Source organism: Macaca thibetana, chromosome 16 (assembly GCF_024542745.1).
Source record: "Macaca thibetana thibetana isolate TM-01 chromosome 16, ASM2454274v1, whole genome shotgun sequence".
In the NCBI taxonomy this organism is placed as follows: domain Eukaryota; kingdom Metazoa; phylum Chordata; class Mammalia; order Primates; family Cercopithecidae; genus Macaca; species Macaca thibetana.
The window spans coordinates 65,506,410-65,528,454 of record NC_065593.1 but is presented as its reverse complement, the minus strand read 5'-3'; the positions used below and the strand labels follow the sequence as shown (position 1 = coordinate 65,528,454).

General features: G+C 51.7%; 1 protein-coding gene across 2 annotated transcripts in view; it reads left to right on the top strand.

Moving 5' to 3' along the window:
* The window catches only part of TTYH2 (tweety family member 2), a 48,684-nt gene extending 36,373 nt beyond the window's left edge, over positions 1-12,311 (top strand). Inside the window, exons 11-14 of one of the 2 annotated variants that reach the window (XM_050765733.1) lie at positions 2,234-2,376; positions 3,090-3,269; positions 3,757-3,835; positions 10,417-12,311. In XM_050765733.1, coding sequence (XP_050621690.1) covers positions 2,234-2,376; positions 3,090-3,269; positions 3,757-3,835; positions 10,417-10,497 — 483 coding nt within the window. In that variant the 3' untranslated portion in view covers positions 10,498-12,311. Of the gene's footprint in view, positions 1-2,233; positions 2,377-3,083; positions 3,270-3,756; positions 3,836-10,416 lie in introns of both variants that reach the window. The other variant, XM_050765732.1, reaches the window with a different exon arrangement.
* Positions 12,312-22,045: the final 9,734 nt, after the last annotated feature.

Here is a 22,045-nt window from a genome sequence, read left to right as displayed (position 1 = left end):
CACCTTCCAGAGAAAAGCCGGTAGAGGCTGAGGAGAGTGGTGGCCTGGGCCCCCTTCAGGCCCAGGAATGGAGCTGAAGCCAGACAGTGGGAAGGGAGGGGGTGCCTGGCCTTTCTCCAAGGGCTGAGACAGGGAGACTCAGTACAAGGGACCAGGGGTCAGGGATGGGAGGGTTGTATCCGGTTGGCTCTGGGTCACTGGGGGACCCTGACCAATACAAGGGAGGCTATTCCCCGTTGTCCAGACTCCTGGCCATGTGGTCAACACATCCATCTCCCTGGGTTGCAAATGGATGTCCCAATCCCACTGCCAGAGTCTTCCAGGAACTTGGACTATCAGACAGACACAATGATGCAGGGAACACATGGCGAGCACATGAGAGCCTCCCACCCCCAAGCAGTGAGCCAGTGTATGGTGACAGCTTTCACATCCCAGGTGGATTTAGTGCAGACGGTCTTTGTCATCATCATAGCTGTCAGCTCCATGCTTGGCCCTGTTCCGTGCATTTTATATCCAGTATGTCATCCAGTTCTCACAGTTATATTGTGAGACACATGTTATTTCCTAGGAAATTGGCATGCGTGTGTGTGTGTATGGATAGACGCATAGATATAGCTATGTGTGTGTGCACGTGTGTGTGTTTTTGCGCACAAGTGTGTATGGATAGACGCATAGATATGTGTGTGCGCACGTGCGTGTGTGTCTGTGTGTACGTGTGTGTGTATGGATAGATGCACCGATATATCTATGTGTGTGCGCACGTGCGTGTGTGTGTGTGCGTGTGTGTGTATGGATAGACGCATAGATATACCTATGTGTGTGCGTGTGTGTACGTGCATGTGTGTGCGCACGCACGCGTGTGTGTATGGATAGACGCATAGATATAGCTATATCTGTGTGCACGTGCATGTGTGTGCACTTGTGTGATGTGTATGTCTGTGTGCATGTGTGTGGTGTGTGTCTGTGTGGTTGTGTGTGTGCACAAATGTGTGTGTGGTATGTGTGTGTGTGTGCACATGTGTGGTATGCACGTGTGTGTGGTGCATGTGTGTGTGCATGTGCCTGTATGAATGTGGGGGTGTGATGTGTGCATGTGTGTGGTGTGTGCATGTGGTGTGTGTGCATGTGTGTTCACACGTGTGCGCACGTGTGTGGTGTGTGTGCATGTGTGTGTGCATGTGTGTGTGGGGTGCGTGTGGTGTGTGTGCATGTGTGTTGTGCACACATGTGCGCACATGTGTGTGGTGTGTGTGCATGTGTGCATGTGTGTGTGCATGTGGGGGGTGCGTGTGGTGTGTGGTGTGTGTGTGCATGTGTGCGTGTGTGTGTGCATGTGTGCGTGTGTGTGTATGTGGGGGGGTGCGTGTGGTGTGTGTGTGTGGGGTGTGTGTGTGTAAAGTGGCCTACTGAAGAGTCCTGACTTGACACATCAGGGGCTTGGGTTTTGATCCTGGTCGTCTGACGTCAGAGCTAAGAACATGGCAGTCACCCCTGTCTCCTCTCTCCTTCCCGTTCTACACTAATCCCCAGCAAGTCTTGGCAGCTCTCCTCTCAGCTGTACCCTGAGTCCATCCATTTCTCTTTCTCTCCACGGCTTCCACCATGACCCGGTCCTGCTCCTCCAGCAGACAGTGGCCTCCTCCCACTTTCTCTTGCCCCCTCACCACCCATGAGCTTTCATACATTCTGCCAGAGCAGTCCTTTTGCAAACTAGATTGGATCACATCCCTTCCATTCCCACACGCTCCGATGTCTTTCTGACCCCTTATAAAAGTCCGTACTCCTCTCCTGCGCTGCAAGGCCCAGCATGACCTGGCCCCTCCAACCCCATCTCCTGCTGGCCTGTGTTCTCTCTCTTTCCTGAACAGGCCAAGCCTGTCCCCTTTGCCCCCTCTTCTCAAAGTGTGCTGCTTCTTGCCATCCTGGCCTCAGCTTCAGTGCCCCCGTCTCTGGTTCCCCACCCTGCAACCTCATCTGCCCTGTTCAGAGCCAGCTTCTTAGTGCCTAGCGCACAGTAGGTGCTCAGCAAATGTTTGCAGAGTGAACCCAAGAAGCCCCATTGTGTTAGGCTCCAGAGTGTGGATCCTTAATGGTGCTACAAGGTGCTCAGGATGGGGAGCAGCCAGGAGACCCCGGGTTCAGTCTCGGGGGAGAGGGGCTTCCAGAGGAGAGCCTGGCCCCCAGGCTTTGCCCCCGCTCCTTCACTAGCTGCATGTCCCTCCTCTTCCTCCAGGACTATCTGGACGCCCTTGCTGGCACCTGCTACGACGGCCTCCAGGGCTTGCTGTACCTTGGCCTCTTCTCCTTCCTGGCCGCCCTTGCCTTCTCCACCATGATCTGTGCGGGGCCAAGGGCCTGGAAGCACTTCACCACCAGGTGGGCTGCCTAGTAAGGAGGGGAGCCTCCCACGGCCTGGGGGTCTCCTGGGAGAGCAGGAGACAGGGGCCTCTGCTCTACGATTTAGCTGATAACCCAGGACTGAGGAGGGCAGCAGAGGGCCTGGGCATTCAGCCCAACAGGCTGGCTGGCTTCTACAGAAGCTTCCCCAAGAGTCCAGACAGACCCTCCAAAGGAGTTCGGTGGGGCCCAGAGCAGGAGCTGGGGCCCAGGGTGGTGACAGCCCTCAGGCCACAGCCTGGCCTCCCTTCTCCTCTCTTCTCACCAGGACTTTGCGATCTGGAATGAGGAGAGTTCCCGGTGCTGGGAGGGGTGCCCCGGGAATACCAAGAAGGATACATGGGGTCACTGTTTTCAGGGAGCCTGCAGCCCTCTTGAGGAGATGGGAAGGGACAGAAGGTGTATAGGCACCTCATGAGCAGGTTAGGCAAGAGGACGCAGGGTAGGGAGGACCCACGTGCGCACGGTCAGCATGGTGGGGAGCCCGGAAGAGCTGGTCGTGAAGCTGGGAATGGGCCAGAGTGATCTGCAGGACGCAGGCCAGGGACCGTGTTTTAAAGGAGTCTCAAGGCCAGAGACATGGCCAGAGAGTCCTGGCAGGAAAGGCAGGGAAGCAGGACAGGACCTGGCTGCCTCGGTGCCTCCTTCACCCTTCACAGCCGGCCATCTTCTACCCGTTGTTCTAGAAACAGAGACTACGACGACATTGATGATGATGACCCCTTTAACCCCCAAGCCTGGCGCATGGCGGCCCACAATCCCCCGAGGGGGCAGCTTCACAGCTTCTGCAGCTACAGCAGTGGCCTGGGCAGTCAGACCAGCCTGCAGCCCCCTGCTCAGACCATCTCCAACGCGCCTGTCTCCGAGTACATGTACGGCCTGCTCACACACCCAGGCTGGGTAGCACTGCCTGGACAGCATGTTGGGTGGGGTCTACAGCACCAGGTGGGGGAAGGAAGGCATCCAAGGCCACCCGTGGTGTCCACTACAGCCACGGGGTGCCTGGAGAGAAGGCCCCCCGGGAGCATCTGGTCACCCCTCACACCCACATGTGCTGGGGGAAGAACCCACTGATGTCAGCAGCCTCTGCCACAAGCTGATGGGACAGGTCCCAGGCCCGAGAAGCTGCATTTCTCCAGGCCATGCTGCTCTCAGCCTTCGTTGCCCATCAGCCACTTGTCCCCAGGCTTCCCAAGGTGCTCTTCTCCATATCTGCCCACCGCACCTCCTCCACTCTAGCTGTGGTTCAGGTCCATCCCCTGCCTCCCATGTGCTCACCCATGGGACCCTCCTGTAGAAATCTGCACATACCTCCACTCCCATACCATCCCCTCCTGAGCTCTCCTCTCATCCCCGCAGGAACCAAGCCATGCTCTTTGGTAGGAACCCACGCTACGAGAACGTGCCGCTCATCGGGAGAGCCTCCCCTCCACCTACGGTAATTAGAGCTCTGGCCCTTCCTTGTTGGGGTAATACGTAAAGACAAAACCTCCTGCCAACCCAGTGAATCCTGTCCACAAAGGCAGAAAAGAATGAAACAGTTCTGTAATTGAATACACTCTAAACCAGACCGTCGCGGGTATCCCAGGCAGTCCGCTAAGGAGATTGCAAAGACGCGAGAAATCTCACTCCTTCCTCTAACCAGGCAGGAATAAGACACAGCCCACTGCATACCTGTCATCCAGCAAGAGGACTTGACGGCACTGTTTGTCACAGTAGTCCACCTTAATCCACTTGCTGATTGGGGTGGCCGTCCTGGTTAAGTAATTGCCTTTATTTATTTGTTTTATTTATTTATTTTGAGATGGAGTCTCACTCTGTTGCCGAGGCTGGAGTGCAGTCAGTAGCACAATATCGGCTTGCTGCAACCCAGGTTTCAAGCAATTATCCGGCCTCAGCCTCCCAAGTAGGTGGGATTACAGGTGCGTGCCGCAACACCTGGCTAATTTTTGTATTTTTAGTAGAGATGGGGTTTCACCATGTTGGCCAGGCTGGTCTCGAACTTCTGACCTCAGGTGATCCGCCTGCCTCGACGTCCCAAAGTGCTGGGATTATAGGCATGAGCCACTGCAACTGGCCAGCTAATTGCCTTTATCCAGAGGAAAAATAAAACTCCTATTTCCGTAACAATCAGATAGTTACAACTTGGAGCCAGGTCCCTAAGTGAACTGTCACTGAGAAGGAGATGAGGTGCTGTCTTCCTGATGTTGGTACTTCCAAGAGATGGCTCCCAGACCGTGAGAACCCATGCCTGGATTGTAACACTGGCAAGGGCCATATTCAGCCTTTAAGAAGGTTTGCAGACATCTCAAAAGACAGAAATTATTTACAATGATACGTTTTCTAAAGGAAATAATGCAAGAAGAGAGGGGGCCTCATTCCCTTTGTGCACCAGAGAAAATTAAGGAAGTGTTTTTCTTTGTAGATTTCTGTTTACCTTAATCTTTGGTCTTTCTTGGGCTGGAAGGTGGGTGGGCTGTGGTGGCGGGTCTGGGAGGGCTGAACCCGAACACAGCCTTCCTCAATCCGTCTCAGCTCCCCGTGTCCCTAGGACTGTGCCCGAGTGGGGTCTGTGCCTCTTGTCCACCCCACCACCTCCAGCCAGGGTACCTGAGATGCAGCCTCAGGGGAGTAGCTCAGGGTGGGAGGTTGAGAAGCAAAGACCGTGCTGTCTCATCCCAGAGAAGTATCCAGAGGACTCAGAAACACTGGCTGAGACAAAGAGCTGCAAACCGACAGGGAAGTGACCACCGAGGTTCAGTGCCAAATGCCTGGGTTCACATCCCAGCTCGTCGCTTGTGGCCTCTGTGACTTTGGACAAGCACTTTGCTGCTCCGTGCCTCAGTTTCCCCATCTATAGAATGGGTATGGGAATACTAGCACGTTCCTTCTCAGTGGTGTGTGCATTGGGGAAATTGATTGTTATCAGAGCGTACGTGTGAAGCATCCAGTGAGTGCCATAGGACAAGGAGCTGTTATTTGTGATTTTCTTCCACCCCACCTCCACAGAGCTGTGGCATTTATTAATTTTATTTTATTCTTTTACTTTTTATGAGACGGAGTCTCACTCTTCTGCCCAGGGTGGAGTGCAGTGGTGTGATCTCAGCTCACTACAACACCTCCCGGATTCAAGCGATTCTCCTGCCTCAGCCTCCCTACTAGCTGGGATATACAAGCATGCACCACCACACCTGGCTAATTTTTGTATTTTTAGCAGAGACAGGGTTTCACCAGGCTGGTCTCGAACTCTTGACCTCAGGTGATTCACCCTCCTTGGCCTCCCAAAGTGCTGGGATTACAGGCGTGAGCCACCGCACCCGGCCAGAGCTGTGGCATTTATAAGAAAGGACAAGGGCAATCAAAGGCCAGAAGTCTGCCACGGGGTGGGCAGAAGGGTTCTGGAGCCAGGCGTCTCCCTTCATTTGGCTGGGCGAGGCACTTCACTGCCCCCGCCCAGGTAGTTTGGAAGGGAACATCCAACAGGAAAGCAGAAGCACTGGAGCCCGAGTACCTGGGACCAGCGTGATAGACCTGGGCCCTGAGGACCCAGGAAGTGCACGCACAGGCACCCAGGGAGTCAGCTTCCTACTCATGGTGCTTGGTGAAAATCATACCATCAGACCCAAGAAAAGAGCAAGTGGGACCCAGTCCCTGTCTTCAGGAAGTCCCAGTCTATAGAAGGGGCACACAAGAAGGCTGCCTATAGAAAGTGCTACAAGGTACTTTGGGACCAGAAAGAAGGAGCTGTCTTTGCTGCTGCTCTAGGGAATTCCAGAAAGTTCTATTTAATAGTTGGCATTTGAGCCACAGTGTAGAGCAGGGGCTCACTCAGGGGCAGTTTTCCCCCCGAGGACATTTGGCAATGTCTGGAGGCATTTTCATTACCACACTTGGAGGCTGGGGAAGGAGACTGGATGCTATTGACATTAGTGGGTGGAGCCCCCACCACAAAGCCTGGTGCAGCCCCAAATGTCCATAGGTTTTGGGGCCTGTCCTCTGCATGTGGGATGTTTAGCAGCGTCCCTGGCCTCGACCCACTAGCAAGCCTGCTGAAACCAATCCCCCTGCCATTCACTCCTGTGCCACCACCTTGGTGCTTTTGCCTGGAGCACCTCACCTGCTGTCCCCGCAGCTTTACCAACACAAGCCCCGGCCTCATGTTGTTCTTCTTCCTGGAGTCCTCGGAAGTGGGCTGGTTGAACCTGTATTCAAAGTCAGCACCATTTATTATTTATTCTTATTTTTTTTAGACAGAGTATCACTCTGTCACCTAGGCTGGAGTACAGTGGCGCAATCTCAGCTCACTGCATCCTCCACCTCCTGGGTTCAAGCAATTCTCATGCCTCAGCCTCCCAAGTACCTGGGACTGCAGGCATGTGCCACCACGCCCGGCTAATCTTTGCATTTTTAGTAGAGATGGGATTTTGCCATGCTGACCAGGCTAGTCTCAAACTCCTGGCCTCAAGTGATCCACCTGCCTCGGCCTCCCAAAGTGCTGGGGTTACAGGCATGAGCCACCATGCCCCGCCTAGAAGTCAGCACCTTTTAAATCCCAGCCTAGCTTCTCTCACTAATCGGAAGCCTCCCGGGTTCCTTTTTCCAACCACCAGCTGCTATGGCCCCAGGAATGCAGATTGGCTTTAATATTAATCTAAGCACAACGTAATTAGGGGGAATCTGCTGTGAAAAAAGAATTACTCTGTGCATTGTGGTGCCAAATAAAAATGATTTTCGGATTACCTTCTGTTTGAAAGATCCAGGCCACTCGTCCTGCCGTTAGCAGAGATAATCAGCAACTGACCTTATTTGCAAGGCTCAAGGACAGAAAACCCTTCCTCCCTAGATTTAAGACCTGCCCAGAAACACTTATTGCTTTGGCCAAGTTGACTGCCCAGTCCTACCTAGCTCAGCCTGCCCTGGGAAGACCCTTCCACCTCCATGCCTGGTAAGGGACCTAGAGAGACATCTAATGATGCTGCAGACCAAGGAACCCCACAGCGTGGAGGATGTGGGGGTCTGCCCCAGTAAAGACAGCACAGCTGGCTGCACCCCACCCTCCCCGGGGTGCCTGCTCTAAACACTCCTTAGGATTGAGCAAGTTCGAGAAGTGGATAAACTCCTCCCTCTGCCGAGCGCCCTCTCTGGGACAGTCCGGGGAGCTCACTGGGTGGGTGATGTCACGCCTGGTGATCAGGATATACAGCCTGTCCCTTGCTGGAAATGTTTCTTCGCCCAGCTCTGCCTTCAAGGAATAATCTCTCCTATATTTTCAGGCACTGTTTCCTGGACTTGATGAACAAAAATGACCCAGGGCAATTAAAATTGAGTGAACAAAAATGACCCAGGGCAGTTAACAATACTGACATTGAGACTTCTCTTCACACTTATAGAAACAGAATATCTTGGGGAAAGAGCCTGGGAGATTCTAAGTTTAGCGAACTTATTATCATTCAAGTTGGGAAATACTGCTTTAAGAAGGAGGGTCTTGGCCAGCACAGTGGCTCATGCCTGTAATCTCAGCACTTTGGGAGGTCAAGGCAGGTGGATCACTTGAGGCCAGGAGCTCGAGACCAGCCTGGTCAACATGGTGAAACCCCATCTCTACTAAAAATACAAAAATTAGCTGGGCGTGGTGATGGGTGCCTGTAATCCCACCTACTCGGGAGGCTGAGGCAGGAGAATCACTTGAACCCAGGAGGCAGAGGTTGTAGTGAGCCAAGAGTGCAACACAGCACTCCAGCCTGGGTGACAGAGTGAGTTTCTGTCTGAAAGAAAATAAAAAAGAAGGAGGGTCTCATACTTGCATATGCATCAGAATCACCTGAGGGACCCACCCTGTTTCTGATTCAGAAAATCTGAGTTAGAGCCTGGAGATGTGCCTTTTTTTGTTTTTTTGAGACTGAGTTTCGCTCTTGTTGCCCAGGCTGGAGTGCAGTGGCATGATCTCAGCTCACTGCAACCTCCCCCCAAGATCAAGCGGTTCTCCTGCCTCAACCTCCCGAGTAGCTGAGATTACAGGCCCCCACTGATTTTTTTGTATTTTTAGTAGAGACAGGGTTTCACTATGTTGGCATGGCTGGTCTCGAACTCCTGACCTCAGGTGATCCACCTGCCTCCGCCTCCCAAAGTGCTGGGATTATAGGCGTGAGCCACCGCGCCCGGCCGGAGATGTGCATGTCTGACATATTCCTAGGTAAAGCTGATGCTGCTGCCCTGGAAATCGTGCTTGGAGAACCACTGCTCTGAGGCGGGCTTCTTCAACCTCAGTGCTATTGATGGGCAGGGTCATTCTCGGTGGATGGTTCCTGTGCATTGTAGGATGTCTAGCAGCATCCCTGGCCTCTACTTGCTACATGCCAGTGGCATCCCAGTCCCCAGTTGTGACAACCAGAATGTCTCCAGACATTGCCTAATGCCCCTGGGTGGCAAAAACACGCCTGGTTGAGACCCACTGGGTCGAAGAGCCTCATGCTCCCTCCTTCCCGACCCCAGCCCAAGTGGAAGCATTTCATTCTCTCTGATGTGAATGGCCTGAACCCCTGAAACTTCCCTGTATCAGGAGAGTGGCAGCTTCTGGAAGCTTGTTAGAAGTACAGAATCTCAGGTCCTGTGGACAAGATCCCCAGGTAGCCTGTGTACAGGGCATAGAGTGAAAGGCCCTCTCCACTGCCAAGGACGAGTAACTAAGGTCTGTCGAGCACCTCCTCTGTACTGGGTCACTGCTTCTCCAACCTGAATGCACACTGGAGTTGCCTAAAGAGCTCTAAAAACACTGATAGCTCTTTAAAATGCTTAGTTTTATGTTATGTGCATGGTTTTTTTTTTTTAAGAGAAAGGGTCTCGCTCCATTGCCCGGGATGAAGTGCAGTGGTGTGATCTTAGCTTGCTGCAACCTCCACCTCCTGGGCTCAAGTACCTTCTCCTCCTGCCTCAGCCTCCTGAGTGGTTGGGACTACAGGTGCATGCCACCGTGTCCAGTTCATTTTTTGTATTTTTGATAGAGACAGGATTTTGCCATGTTGCCCAAGCTGGTCTCGAACTCCTGGGCTCAAACAATCCTCCTGCCTCTGTCTTCTAAAGTGCTGGGATTACAGGTATGAGTCACCACCATTATGTGCATTTTGCATCAACAAAAATATACATATCTATATACTAGCAGGTGTGGCCTGGGCATCGGGATGTTTTTAGGCTTCCCAGGTGTTTCTGGCGAGCAGCCGGGTTTGAGAGCAGCTGTGTTAAGGCTCTTCCCTGCTCCATATCATTTCACCCTTTCTTTTTTTTTTTGAGACAGAGTCTCACTCTATAGCCCAGGCTGGAGTGCAGTGGCGCAATCTTGGCTCACTGCAAACTCCGCCTCCCAGGTTCACGCCATTCTCCTGCCTCAGCCTTGCAAGTAGCTGGGACTACAGGCGCCCGCCACCATGCCCAGCTAATTTTTTGTATTTTTAGTGGAGACGGGGTTTCACCGTGTTAGCCAGGATGGTCTTGATCTCCTGACCTCGTGATCCGCCTGCCTCGGCCTCCCAACGTGCTGGGATTACGGGCGTGAGCCACCGCGCCCGGCCTCATAATTTCACCCTTTCCATGTAAGAGCTGGGTGCTCTTATGTCCATTTTGCAGGTAGGGAAACTGAGGTTAGAAAAGGCTGGAGAACCTAAGCCAAGGTCAGGGGGTAAGATGCACAACTGGGATTTGAACCTGCTTCTCTGAGTCTCTGGGCCTCTGCCCCCCAGCCTGCTGCCTGCTGACTGCTCCTCCATGAGTTGGTGGACCCTGATGGTGCCCTCAGTGTGAGGGGACATGTTGGGTGCTGGGGTAGAGTGGACATTGGAGGACAGCTGGTCTGTGTGTGTATTTTTTATCTGAGGCTGAGAGCCAGATGATGGCCCGGCACGGCCGGGTTTCCCTCATTCCCTAAGACACCCGGCCCAGTTCCACTCTGAGAAGTCCCCGGCACCTTTGCTGGTGTAGTGCCTGGCTGACCCAGCTCTGACCATCCCCTCTCTTCTCTCTCGGCAGTATTCTCCCAGCATGAGAGCCACCTACCTGTCCGTGGCGGATGAGCACCTGAGGCACTACGGGAATCAGTTTCCAGCCTAACAGACTTTCGGGGGTTCCTGCCTCCTTTTTCCATTTTGGTTTTTAATTAGTACAAATACAAGCTGCGTTTCTTTAATAGAAACCAAAGGCATCTGGAGCCCGAGAGGCCTCCTACTGTGGCAGAGGAGCAGCTGGGATTCCCAACCAAAGCCCCAGGGGGGCAGAAGACTCACCACGTGGGCCAGCCTCTCTCTTTCCGCCCTGCTCTCCACACCAGAAATGCCCCCAGGTGCTTGGCTGCCTCAGAGGTACCATCCCTGAGCCGGCTGCCTGGCCCTGCTCACCCCTATGCCTCGCCCTCGCCAGGAGGGGAGTGGCAGTGAGGAGGGGGCCAGGTCAGGTGCTGTGTGTTCTCTCTGGTCCCACAACCATGACTCTGCCTCTTGTCAGCCTGGCCAGGAGCCCAGACGACCCCTGTCGGAGTCACCTTGTCCTCCGTTCCCTGCAGGTAACATGAGAAGGGCTGATGAGGAGATGCTCTTTAAGAAGGTCACACCCTTGATGACACCAGAACAGCCCAAATCAGAGTTCCCAGGGCCAAACATGCTCTTCCTGGGCCACAGAGGGGAGGCGTCAGGAGAGCTCTGCAGTGGGGGGCTGGTGGCTCCGGGGCTCGGGGATCCCAGCCTGGTGGACCCCGGTGGGAACAGAGGCAAAAGCCTGCCACGTTCTGCCTGTCTCCCTAAGCTCCATTGCCTCACCTCTGTTCCAGAATCAATGCTGCAGATATGTTCGCTGCAGATAGGCGCGGTCTCAGGTATGAACGGACACTTTGAAACGACTTTAAGTCTTTCTTTTCTCCAGTGTTTTAAACATGTTGATTATCCAAAGAATTGAAACTCCTAGCACATCCAGTTTTTACCGTAGATTTGCGGCTCATTCTTCACCCTGGTTAGGTCACTACTTTTGCAGATTTTGCTGGCACTGGCCAGTCCTACAGATCTGGAGGAGAGGGGAAGGACCCGATTCTTAAATAAGGATCAGTGAGACATGCTGCCCGAGCTGCTGTTTGATGGGGATCTGGGTTCATCTCACCCACGGAGGGAGGATCTTTAAGAGGAGAAAAAAGCCAAGAGGGAAAGTCAGAGTTCCCTGTTCTAGGGCACTCGCCGAATACCCACAGCAGCTGCCCCCTCCTTGTTGTCTCCAAGTAAGTTTGCCAGAAAAGGTTTTAGCAAAGTGATACAACTGTGTCTTTATGGGAGGATAGGCCTCTGCCCTGCCCTGCCCCACTCCCCCCGCCACCTGTCCCCACCCAGTGTCCTGGGCCCCTGGCCTGCCAGGCCACAGGAGCTTATTGGCCAGGAGGGAATAATGTCCCCCAATCCTGCCTGTTGAGGGACCAGAGTTGGGGTCTTTGGTGCTTCCAACCTCCTGCCAACCTGGAGTTCACAACACCAGAGCCCCACGGCCTCGCACACTGAAGCAGGGGCGTGGGGTGACTTGGTGTTTCTGTTTTGGAAGAACCACCTGTCATCACAACACGGACAGCAGGGTGTTCTCAGCTCCCAGCGAAGCCTCCACAACGGAATGGGGCCGCAGGGCAGCCGGGACTCCCTGTCTCACCTGCATTAACCCATGCATACTGTATGCCATAAACTCACTTTGGTATGTCCGCGTCACATGCAGAGAGGAACTCTGCGACGTCAAAGTGTTGCTTCTTAAAGTTTCATTATTGGCAACTAGAGGGTTGTTTTTAATGCATGGAAACTAAACAGATTCCTCGGGGACTTCCTGAAGGAACCAGGCAGGCGAACCTTTGCTTATATATGTGCGGCCTCACCTGGAAGAGAAATAAACCACTTGTACTAAAATGTGCGTTCCGTCTCCGACTTCCTCAGCTGCAGGGAATAACGAGGGTATTGAAAGATGGAGCGGTCCCCTCCAGCAGGGTCATGTGGTGGGACGCTTAGAAGCAGATTCCAGTCGCAATTTCCGTGCCAGGACTGAAAGAGGGGCTTGAACGAATGTCATGGGGCTCTCGCGTGGCTTCCAGCTGCTCTTACAGGACCAGGGACAGGACTTATTTCTGTCCTGATCTTTCTCCAGAACTCCCCCTAAGGGTCACTGTTTTTTCTTGTTGTTGTTGTTGTTTTTTTGAGACGGAGTCTCGCTCTGTCTCCCAGGCTGAAGTGCAATGGCGCCATCTCGGCTCACTGCAACCTCCACCTTTGGGGTTCAAGCAATTCTCCTGCCTCAGCCTCCTGAGGAGCTGGGATTACAGGTGCGCACCACCACACCCGGCTCATTGTTGTATTTTTAGTAGAGACGGGGTTTCACCATATTGGCCAGGCTGATCTCGAACTCGACCTCAGCTGATCCGCCTGCCTCAGCCTCCCAAAGTGCTGGGATTACAGGCGTGAGCCACCTCACTCAGCTGGTAACTGCATCTCAGTACCCAAATGAGATTCGTTTTAGGGGCCTCCATTGTCTCGGAGCTGGAGTGGGACCTGACTTGTAGGCCGGCCCTGCATGAACTAGAAAGGAAGCCTTGGGAATGCACAAGCCCAAGTGTGGTCTGATCACTCTGCGTGTCATCTGCCTTTCCCATCTCAGCTACATTAGTCTCTCCCACAAGGTAAAGGAGTGGGGTGGGGAAGTGGGTCCTGGGCCCCGGTTTTGCCTGCCAGCCTGCAGGCAGGGCCACCTTTACCCTTCTAAACATCCTCTGAACAGCAACCTGACTGCAGACCCAGAACAGCCAGCTTAGGAGGAAGGACTGGAGCTTAACCTGCTCCTGGAAAGAGACAGCAGCAAACTCCACCAGACCCCTTTTGCTGAGAACAGCGGGCGGAGCTTTTGCCAGGAACAGGCGAGTGTCCCAGGCTGTCATTTGGAGCCCACAACTTACCCACAGGGAGCAGCCAACAGAGTGGTTTCTTCTCCAAAGCTAATTCATCTCCCAGCGAGCTTTCTGCCCCTCCAAAGCGGCACAGTCTTAAATTTAGGAGCAGCTGGGGTGTTTCCACAGTCTCTTAACTCCGCACATTGCAGATCAGTCAGGAAGCCTGGTGTGTCTGGTGACGGATACACCCATACGGAAAATTTACCTTCCTTTCTTCTCCTTTTCATTCATTTAAAAATGGATTGCCACCAGGCGTGCTGGCTCGTGTAATCTCAGCACTTTGGGGGTCCAAGGTGGGGGTCAAAGGCGGGAAGATCTCTTGAACCCAGGAGTTCAAGGCCAGCCTGGGTGATATAGTGAGACCCCATCTTTTAAAATAAATACTGCAGGGCGCAGTGGCTCATGCCTGTAATCCCAGCACTTTGGGAGGCTGAGACGGTTGGATTGTTTGAGGTCAGGAGTTCGAGACCAACCTGGCCAACATGGTGAAACCCCCATCTCTACTAAAAATATAAAAATTAGCCGGGTGGTAGTGGCGCACGCCTGTAATCCCAGCTACTTGGGAGGCTGAGACAGGAGAATCACTTGAGCCTAGGAGGTGGAGGTTGCAGTGAGCCGAGATCGCACCACCACACTCCAGTCTGGGTGACAGTGAGACCCTGTTTCAAAAAACAAATACATAAATAAATAAATGATGGATTGATTGCTTAACACAGGAGCCAATAACTAGAGCCGGTGAGCCCAGCTTGGCCAAGCTGCCCTGGAAGGCCTGTGAGTATAAAATGGTTTTTATATTTTTAAATGGTTAACAAAAAACTCAGACATTCTCAACTATTTTTTGGGTTTTTTTTTCTTCCTCGAAGTCTTTTCTTTTTTTTGAGTTATTAAAAACACACACACACACACACACACACACACACACACACACACACACACACCCAAAAGAACTGATGAGAGGAAGACAAAGCGTCGGGATCAGCTGGAGACTGAGCGGCATGTGGAATAAGGCACAGGTCAGGCCTAGCTGGGTCTGTGGAGCAAGGTGGTGGGAAGTCCCAAGGCCTTTGGGCATGTGGGGTCTGCGAAAGGAGATGAGGTCACTTAAAAAAGTACATATACTGTACACATCTATACGAAGTGTCCCATGTTGGGGGAGTGGGGTAAGGTCATGGGAGCTGGTCCACTTTCTCCTCGGACCAGCCTCCCCGCAGGCTCACGGGCTTGGCCAGCACAGGGACCCCTGCAGTTGGCTGTCGTCTTCTGTAGAGCCAGGGAAGGTAACCGTTTAGTTCCCACCCATGGTGGGCAGAGGTCAGCAGAGGTCAGAGGCATGGAGATGGCCACCGCCTGGCTAGGAAATCCCTATGCCTGGTGCTGGTGCCCGGAATACAGTCTGCTTTACTGTCTTCTTTCTACCTTTTTCTTCTGGGACGTTGATTCAGGATCTTTGGCTGAGGGCTTTTCTTGAGACAGAGACTTGCTCTGTCACCCAGGCTGGAATGTAGTGGCACAATCTTGGCTCACTGCAACCTCTGTCTCCCGAGTTTAAACAATTCTCATGCCTCAGCCTCCCAAGTAGCTGGGATTACAGGCATGCACCACTACGCCTGGCTAATTTTTATATTTTTAGTAGAGACGGGGTTTCACCATGTTGTCCAGGCTGGTGTCAAACTCCTGACTTCAAGTGATCCACCTGCCTTGGCCTCCCAAAGTGCTGGGATTGCAGGCATGAGCCACCGAGCCCAGCCTGCCACTAATTTTGATGGTCGAGAACACTAACTGTGAACCTCAATTAGGCAAAATGTTATCTCCCTCCCCAAAGATTCCGTTCTTCCCATTAATAGACCTGTATTACAAAAAAATTATACTTAATTATTATAACATTTTTCTTTCATCAATTAAAAAACTGTGGAAATCGGGCGGGTGCTGTGGCTCACACCTGTAATCCCAGCACTTTGGGAGACTGAGGCAGATGGATCAGTTGAGGTCAGGAGTTCAAGACCAGCCTGGCCAACATGGTGAAACCCTGTCTCTACTAAAAATTTAAAAATTATCCAGGCATGGTAATGGGTGCCTGTAATCCCAGCTATTCGGGAAACAGAGGCAGGACAATCGCTTGAACCCAGGAGGCAGAGGTTGCAGTGAGCTGAGACCACACCACTGCACTCCAGCCTGAGCAACAGAGCAAGACTCCATCTCAAAATCAATCAATCAATCAATCTGTGGAAACTGGTTTCCTTTCTTGTCATATAGGTACCTATGACAGGTATGGTGACTTACATCTGTATTCCCAACACTTTGGGAGGCTGAGGCAGGAGGATTGCTTGAGTCCTGGAGTTCAAGACCATCCTGGGCAACATAGCAGGGCCCTATCTTAAAAAAATATAAACATTTAAAAAGTAAGTACTTACGTGATATCTTTCATTTTGCCTCTTGGCCCAAAAAACCTAAAATATGTATTCTATTTTCCAGTAGTTTCCAGTTTGCTGTCCCCTGGCTAAGCACAACACCACGTTGTCTAAATTCCGGGACTACAGAAGTATCTAAGGCAATCAGGGTCCTTGACTTCATGCAGTTTACAAATTAGCAAGGAAGACAAGGAACGTTATCAACACTGACTTGCTTTACATACAAATTCAGGGTCTCATCTGGACATTTGGTTAAACTCCTGGAATCTTGGGCCTCCTGTTTCGGCTTGTCTGTTTTAATTGTCATCATTTTTCTTCCTTCCTTTTTTTCTTGCTTTTCTTCCTTCCTTCCTTCCTTTTCTTTCCCTCCTCTTCTCTCCTTTTTTTCTTTTTTCTTTTCTTTCTTCACAGGGTCTTGCTCTGTCGCCCAGACTGGAGTGCAGTGGTGCGATCTCGGCTCACTGCAGCCTCCACTTTCTGGGCTCAAGCCATACTCCCATCTCAGCCTCCCCAGTAGCCAGGACTACAGGCACACCACCATGCCCGGCTAATTTTTTTTTTTTTTTTTTTTTTTTTGTAGAGATGCGGTTTCACCATGTTGCCCAGGCTGGGTCTTGAATTCCTGGACTCAAGCAATCTGTCTGCCTCAGCCTCCCAAAATGCTCAGATTACAGGCATGAGCCACCGTACCCAGCCCGTCATCATCTTTCCTGATTACAAAAGAATGTGTGTGGTGCAAACATTTCAAACTTTACAAAAATGTGTGAGAAAGTGAAAATCCCCTATAATCCATCAACCCAGAGCAAAATACCGGGACCAGTTTGGTTCACATTCTCCATGTTTTGTCCTAATTGTGTGTGCAGAAATATAGTCACACTATACATATTGTTCTGCAATTGCTTTTTCTACCTCATGCTTTAGCTTGGACATCTTCTTGTCACTCTTTAAAACTTCGCTCCACTTTTGGGCCAGGCACAGTGGCTCATATCTATAATCCCAGCACTTTGGGAAGCCGAGACCAGCCTGGGCAACATAGTGAGACCCCGTCTCTAAAAAAAAAAAAAAAATACAAAAATTACCCAGGCGTAGTGGTGTGTACCTGTGTGTGGTCCCAGCTACGTGGGAGGCTGAGGTGAGAGGATCGCCTGAGCCCTGGCAGGTCTACAGTGAGCTGTGGTCGTGCCACTGCACTCCAGCCTGGTGACAGAGCAAGGGCCATGTCTCAAAAAATAAAAATAAAAGAAGTAAAGCAATGGGCTCATGCCCCTGGAAGCCAATGGTTTCCCCACATACCCATCACCCAAAAGCAGCTGGTCTGACAGAACAACAACAAAAATGTGTTCCACTTTCAACCACCAATGCAGGAGTACAGAGAAGAGCGGAGACTGTGTCAGCACCAGAATCCCATTGAGAAAAACACTCTGGCTGGGCGCGGTGGCTCATGTCTGTAACCCCAGCACTTTGGGAGGCTGAGGCGGGCAGATCACCTGAGGTCAAGAGTTCAACACCACCCTGGCCAACATGGTGAAACCCCATCTCTACTAAAAATACAAAAATTAGCTGGGCATGGTGGCAGTGAGAGGTGAAGCCAGCTGGACTTCCTGGCTCGAGTGGGGACTTGGAGAACTTTCCTGTCTTACAAGAGGATTGTAAAATGCACCATTTAGCACTCTGTAGCTAGGATTATAAAACATACCAATCAGTGTTCTGTAGCTAGCAAGGGGATTGTAAAATGCACCAATTGGTGCTCTGTAAAAATGCACCAATCAGCACTCTGTAAAACGCACTAATCAGCAGAAATCTAAAAGTAGCCAATCGCAAGGAGGACTGAAAAACAGGCACTCTGATAGGACAAAAATGGAACATGGGAGGGGACAAATAAGGGAATAAAAGCTGGTCACCCAACAGCGGCAACTCACTCGGATCCCCTTCCACACCGTGGAAGCTTTGTTCTTTCTCTCTGCACAATAAATCTTGCTGCTGCTCACTCTTTGGGTCCGTGCCATAATTAAGAGCTGTAACACTCACCACAAAAGTACACCACTGCACTCCAACCTGGGCGACTGAGTAAGACTCCATCTCAAAAAAAAAAAAAAAAAAAAAAAAAGAGAGAGAAAAACTCTTCCCACCTGCCAACGATTTGTCGATTTGATGGGTACTTTCTGAAAGCACAATGCAAATGCCTTCCTGAGGCTCATGCGCATGAAGCAGCACTCATGTTTGTCTTTGAACAGGTGAATGCAAGTCAGTGCCCATGGTCATGGTAGTTGTACACACATCTATCACCCTGTTTCATAGGAACCCATCAAAAGCTGTTAAGTCCTAGGTGATCAGGTAGACAAACGGGTGCTAGTAACCCATCAAACACCGGGGAGGAGCTAATGGGGAGAAGAGGGCCTCATTGCTGATAGGTTTGAGAGGGTTTTGTAACATCAGAGGGCAACATCAGGCAGGCAACTCAAAGTCTGGACTGATGAGGCCTGGATCTGGGAGACAACACATAGATACAGTCACTAATGCTAAGGAGAGAGTGGAGGAGCCCAGAAAGAGTGGGCAGAGTCCAGTTTGGGACCCCAACAATTGAGGAGCAGGCCGGGTGTGGTGGCTGAGCCTATAATCCCAGCACTTTAGGAGGCTGAGGCCAGCTGGGCCAACGTGGTGAAATTTGAGACAAGACCAGCTGGGCCAACGTGGCAAAACCCCATCTCTACAAAAAAAAAAATACAAAAATTAGCCAGCTGTGGTGGCACATGCCTGTAGTCCCAGCTACTTAGCAGGCTGAGGCATGAGAATCACTTGAACCCGGGAGGTTGAGGTTGCAGTGAGCCAAGATCACACCACTGCACTCCAGCCTGGGCAACAGAGCCAGACGCCATCTCAAAAAAATATAATAATAAGGAGCAGGCAGAAGAAAGAGCTGAGAAAGAACAAAGAAGCAGGAGGGAAACCAGAGAGCTGGCATAGAGGAAGTGATGAGGGGAGGCCTCACAGAGGGGCATGGGGTGGTCCACACCAACAAACCACCCCAGGTAGAACAAGGGCTAGAGAGCCCAAGCGACTGGGCAAGAGGTCTTAGCCTTTGCCTGGCTTTCAAGGGAGAGGTCTGTCCTCCTGTGGAGGAGGGAAAGAAAAGCTGACCAGGGAGAAATGTTTGAAGTTTGTGGTTGACAGCCTGGCACAGCCTCTTCCAGGACTCCCTCAAACTCTGGATGCCCTGTGGTGACCCAGAGCCCCACACCCTGACTCCACAGTCTCCCGGGTCTCAGCCAGAGTGGGAGGAGAGCAATCTGATTCCACCTCCCCTGCGATTGCCCCATCGCTCTCCAGCATTCCCATCTCTACCGTTCCCAGCACATGTGCTGTGCAGTGGGGGCTTTTCAGGCAGGATAGAGGTGCCTTGTCAGAGAAGCAGAAGGTGCTAGTCCCCCAGGGCTTATAAGGATGTGGGGTCTTCCCAAAATGCCTTAAAAGAGCTTCTGGCCAGGCGCGGTGGCTCACGCCTGTAATCCTAGCATTTTGGGGGGCCAGAGGAGGATCACTTGAACCCAGGAATTTGGGACCAGCCCGGAAAAGATGGTGAAACCCTGTCTCTACTAAAGATACAAAAATTAGCTGAGCATGGTGGCATGCACCTGTGGTCCTGGCTACTCGGGAGGCTGAGGTGGGAAGATCAATTAAGCTAGGCGGTCGAGGCTGCAGTGACTGTACCACTGCACTCCAGCCTGAGGGACAGAGTGAGACTCTGTCTCAAAAAATAAATAAAATATTTAAAATTAAAAAAAAAAGGCGGGGGGTCGGGTGTGGTGGCTCAAACCTGTAATCCCAGCACTTTGGGAGGCCGAGGCAGGTGAATCACCGGAGGCCAGAAGTTCGAGACCAGCCTGGCCAACATGGTGAAACCCCTTCTTTACTAAAAATACAAAAATAAGCTGAGCATGATGGCGGGCATCTGTAGTTCCAGCTCTGTAGGAGGCTGAGGCATGAGAATTGCTTGAACCTTGGAGATGGAGGTTGTAGGAAGCCAAGGTCGCACCACTGTACTCCAACCTGGGAGACAGAGCGAGACTCTGTCTCAAAAATAAAAGAGTTTCAATCTTTCCAAAGTCTCCTTTTCCAGTTGACCCCAGAAATGCACTCGGATATGGCTCCTGCTCTGTCTTCCACTCTCCTATTTTGCTTTCTTTGGACATGGATTATGAATGACTTTTTTTCATTCTGGTGCCCCCTATTTCCCAAGAAAAGTCACACCTGCATGAGTGGAGCATGTCCCTTGGCAAGTACAGCTGCCTCTGGTTAGTCAAATATTGCTCAGAGTTTTAGAAAAAGAGAGGGCAAGGGGCCTTGAGGAGGGCTCAGCAGGACTGACCCTAGGACTACAGTTCCAGAAAGAATGCAAGGGAGTCTGGGCACGGTGGCTCACGCCTGTAATCCAGCACTTTGGGAGGCCAAGGTGGGTGGATCACCTGAGGTCAGGAGTTCAATACCAGCCTGGCCAACATGGTGAAACCCCATCTCTACGAAAAGTACAAAAATTAGCCAGGCATGGTGGCACATGCCTGTAATCCCAGCTACTCGGGAGGCTGAGGCAGGACAATCACTTGAACCAGGGAGGCGGAGGTTGCAGTGAGCCAAGTTCATGCCACTGCACTCCCCAGCCTGGGCGAAACAGCAGAGATCTGGTCTGCGTTAGCAAAAGTGCAACTAGTGTTACTTAACTGCTAGCAACACGAGGGCTTGGTGGGCTTGCCACTGATGTGATGAATTCCATCCTGGGAAGCTTTTACAAACCAGGCCCCCCCCACAAGAACTTGACTATGAAGATGAATAGAATGAGGTCTCCACTTTCTAGGCACTCGCAGTCCTGGAAGGAAGCTGGTGAGGCAGGCAGACGCTTTGGGAAGGGGTGCCACAGCAGCCAGCCGGCACAACGAGCTGCCTGCACCTCACTCCGGCAAACCACGCGCAGCTTGTTTTCAGCATTGGTGGGAAGAGCAGATGGTTTCTACCAAATGTTATTGTATTGCACATTATGAGCCAAGCAAAGTTAAGTCTAAAAAAGTGACTAACGAATCTCTCACGCAGGATTCCAAATAATTTATGTAGATACTCTGCCTTCAAGAAGGTAGCATAGGCCTGAGTGTGGTGGCTCACACCTGTAATACCAGCACTTTGGGAGGCCAAGGTGGGCGAATCGCTTGAGCTCAGGAGTTTGAGACCAGCCTGAGCAACATGGCAAGACCCTGTTTCTACAAAAAGTACAAAAAAATAGCCAGGTATAGTGGTGTACACCTGGTGTACTCAGGGGGTTGAGGTGGAAGGATCGATTGAGCTGGGGTGGGGTGGAAGTTGCAGTGAGGTGAGATAGAACCACTGCACTCTAGCCTGGGTGACAGAGGGAGACCGTGTCTCAAAAAAAAAGAAAAGAAAAGAAAAGAAAGGTAAAACACAAGGCCGGGCGCGGTGGCTCAAGCCTGTAATCCCAGCACTTTGGGAGGCCAAGGCAGGAGGATCGCTTGAGCCTAGGAGTTGGAGACCAGCTTGGGCAACATAGGGATGACGCAGGGCAGGCAAGGCCCAAATTGAGGCTTGGTCCAGGAGGGTTCTTGGCTTTGCCCAGGAAAGAATTCAAGGGTGAGCCGGTGGTAGAGGAAAACTGCTTGACTGAGGTGACAGTGCTACAGCTCATGGCTGCTCCTGCAGAGCAGGGCTACCCGTAGGCAGTGTGCAGAGACTAGCAGCTCAGAAGCAGTTTGGCAGCCATATTTATGCCCATTTTTAATTATATGCAAATTAAGAGGTGGATCATGCAGACATTTCTAGAAAAAGGGTGGTAACTTTCAGGTCATTGGGTCATTGCCATGGAAGGAACGGATAACTTCCGGGTGTTGCCATGGCAATGGTAAACTGACATGGCACACTGGTGTATGTGTCTTACGGAGAGCTGCTTCTGCCTGTTTCCTGTTTTAGCTAGTCCTCAGTCTGGTCTGGTGTCTGAGCTCTGCCTTCAGAATCAAGTCCTGCCTCTTCACTGTGGCTACAAAAAAATGAAAAAAATTAGCCGAACATGGGTATGTGCAGCTGTGTTGCCAGCTACGTGGGAGGCTGAGGAGGGAGGCTCTCTTGAGTCCTGGAGGTCGAGGCTGCAGTGAGCCATGATTATACCACTGTACCCCAGCCTGGGTGACAGAGCGAGACCAAAAGCAATGTGAATCAACTTAATACCACTGAACTATACACTAAAAAATGGTTAAGATGGTAAATTTTATGCGTAGTTCACCACACACACAAAATTTTA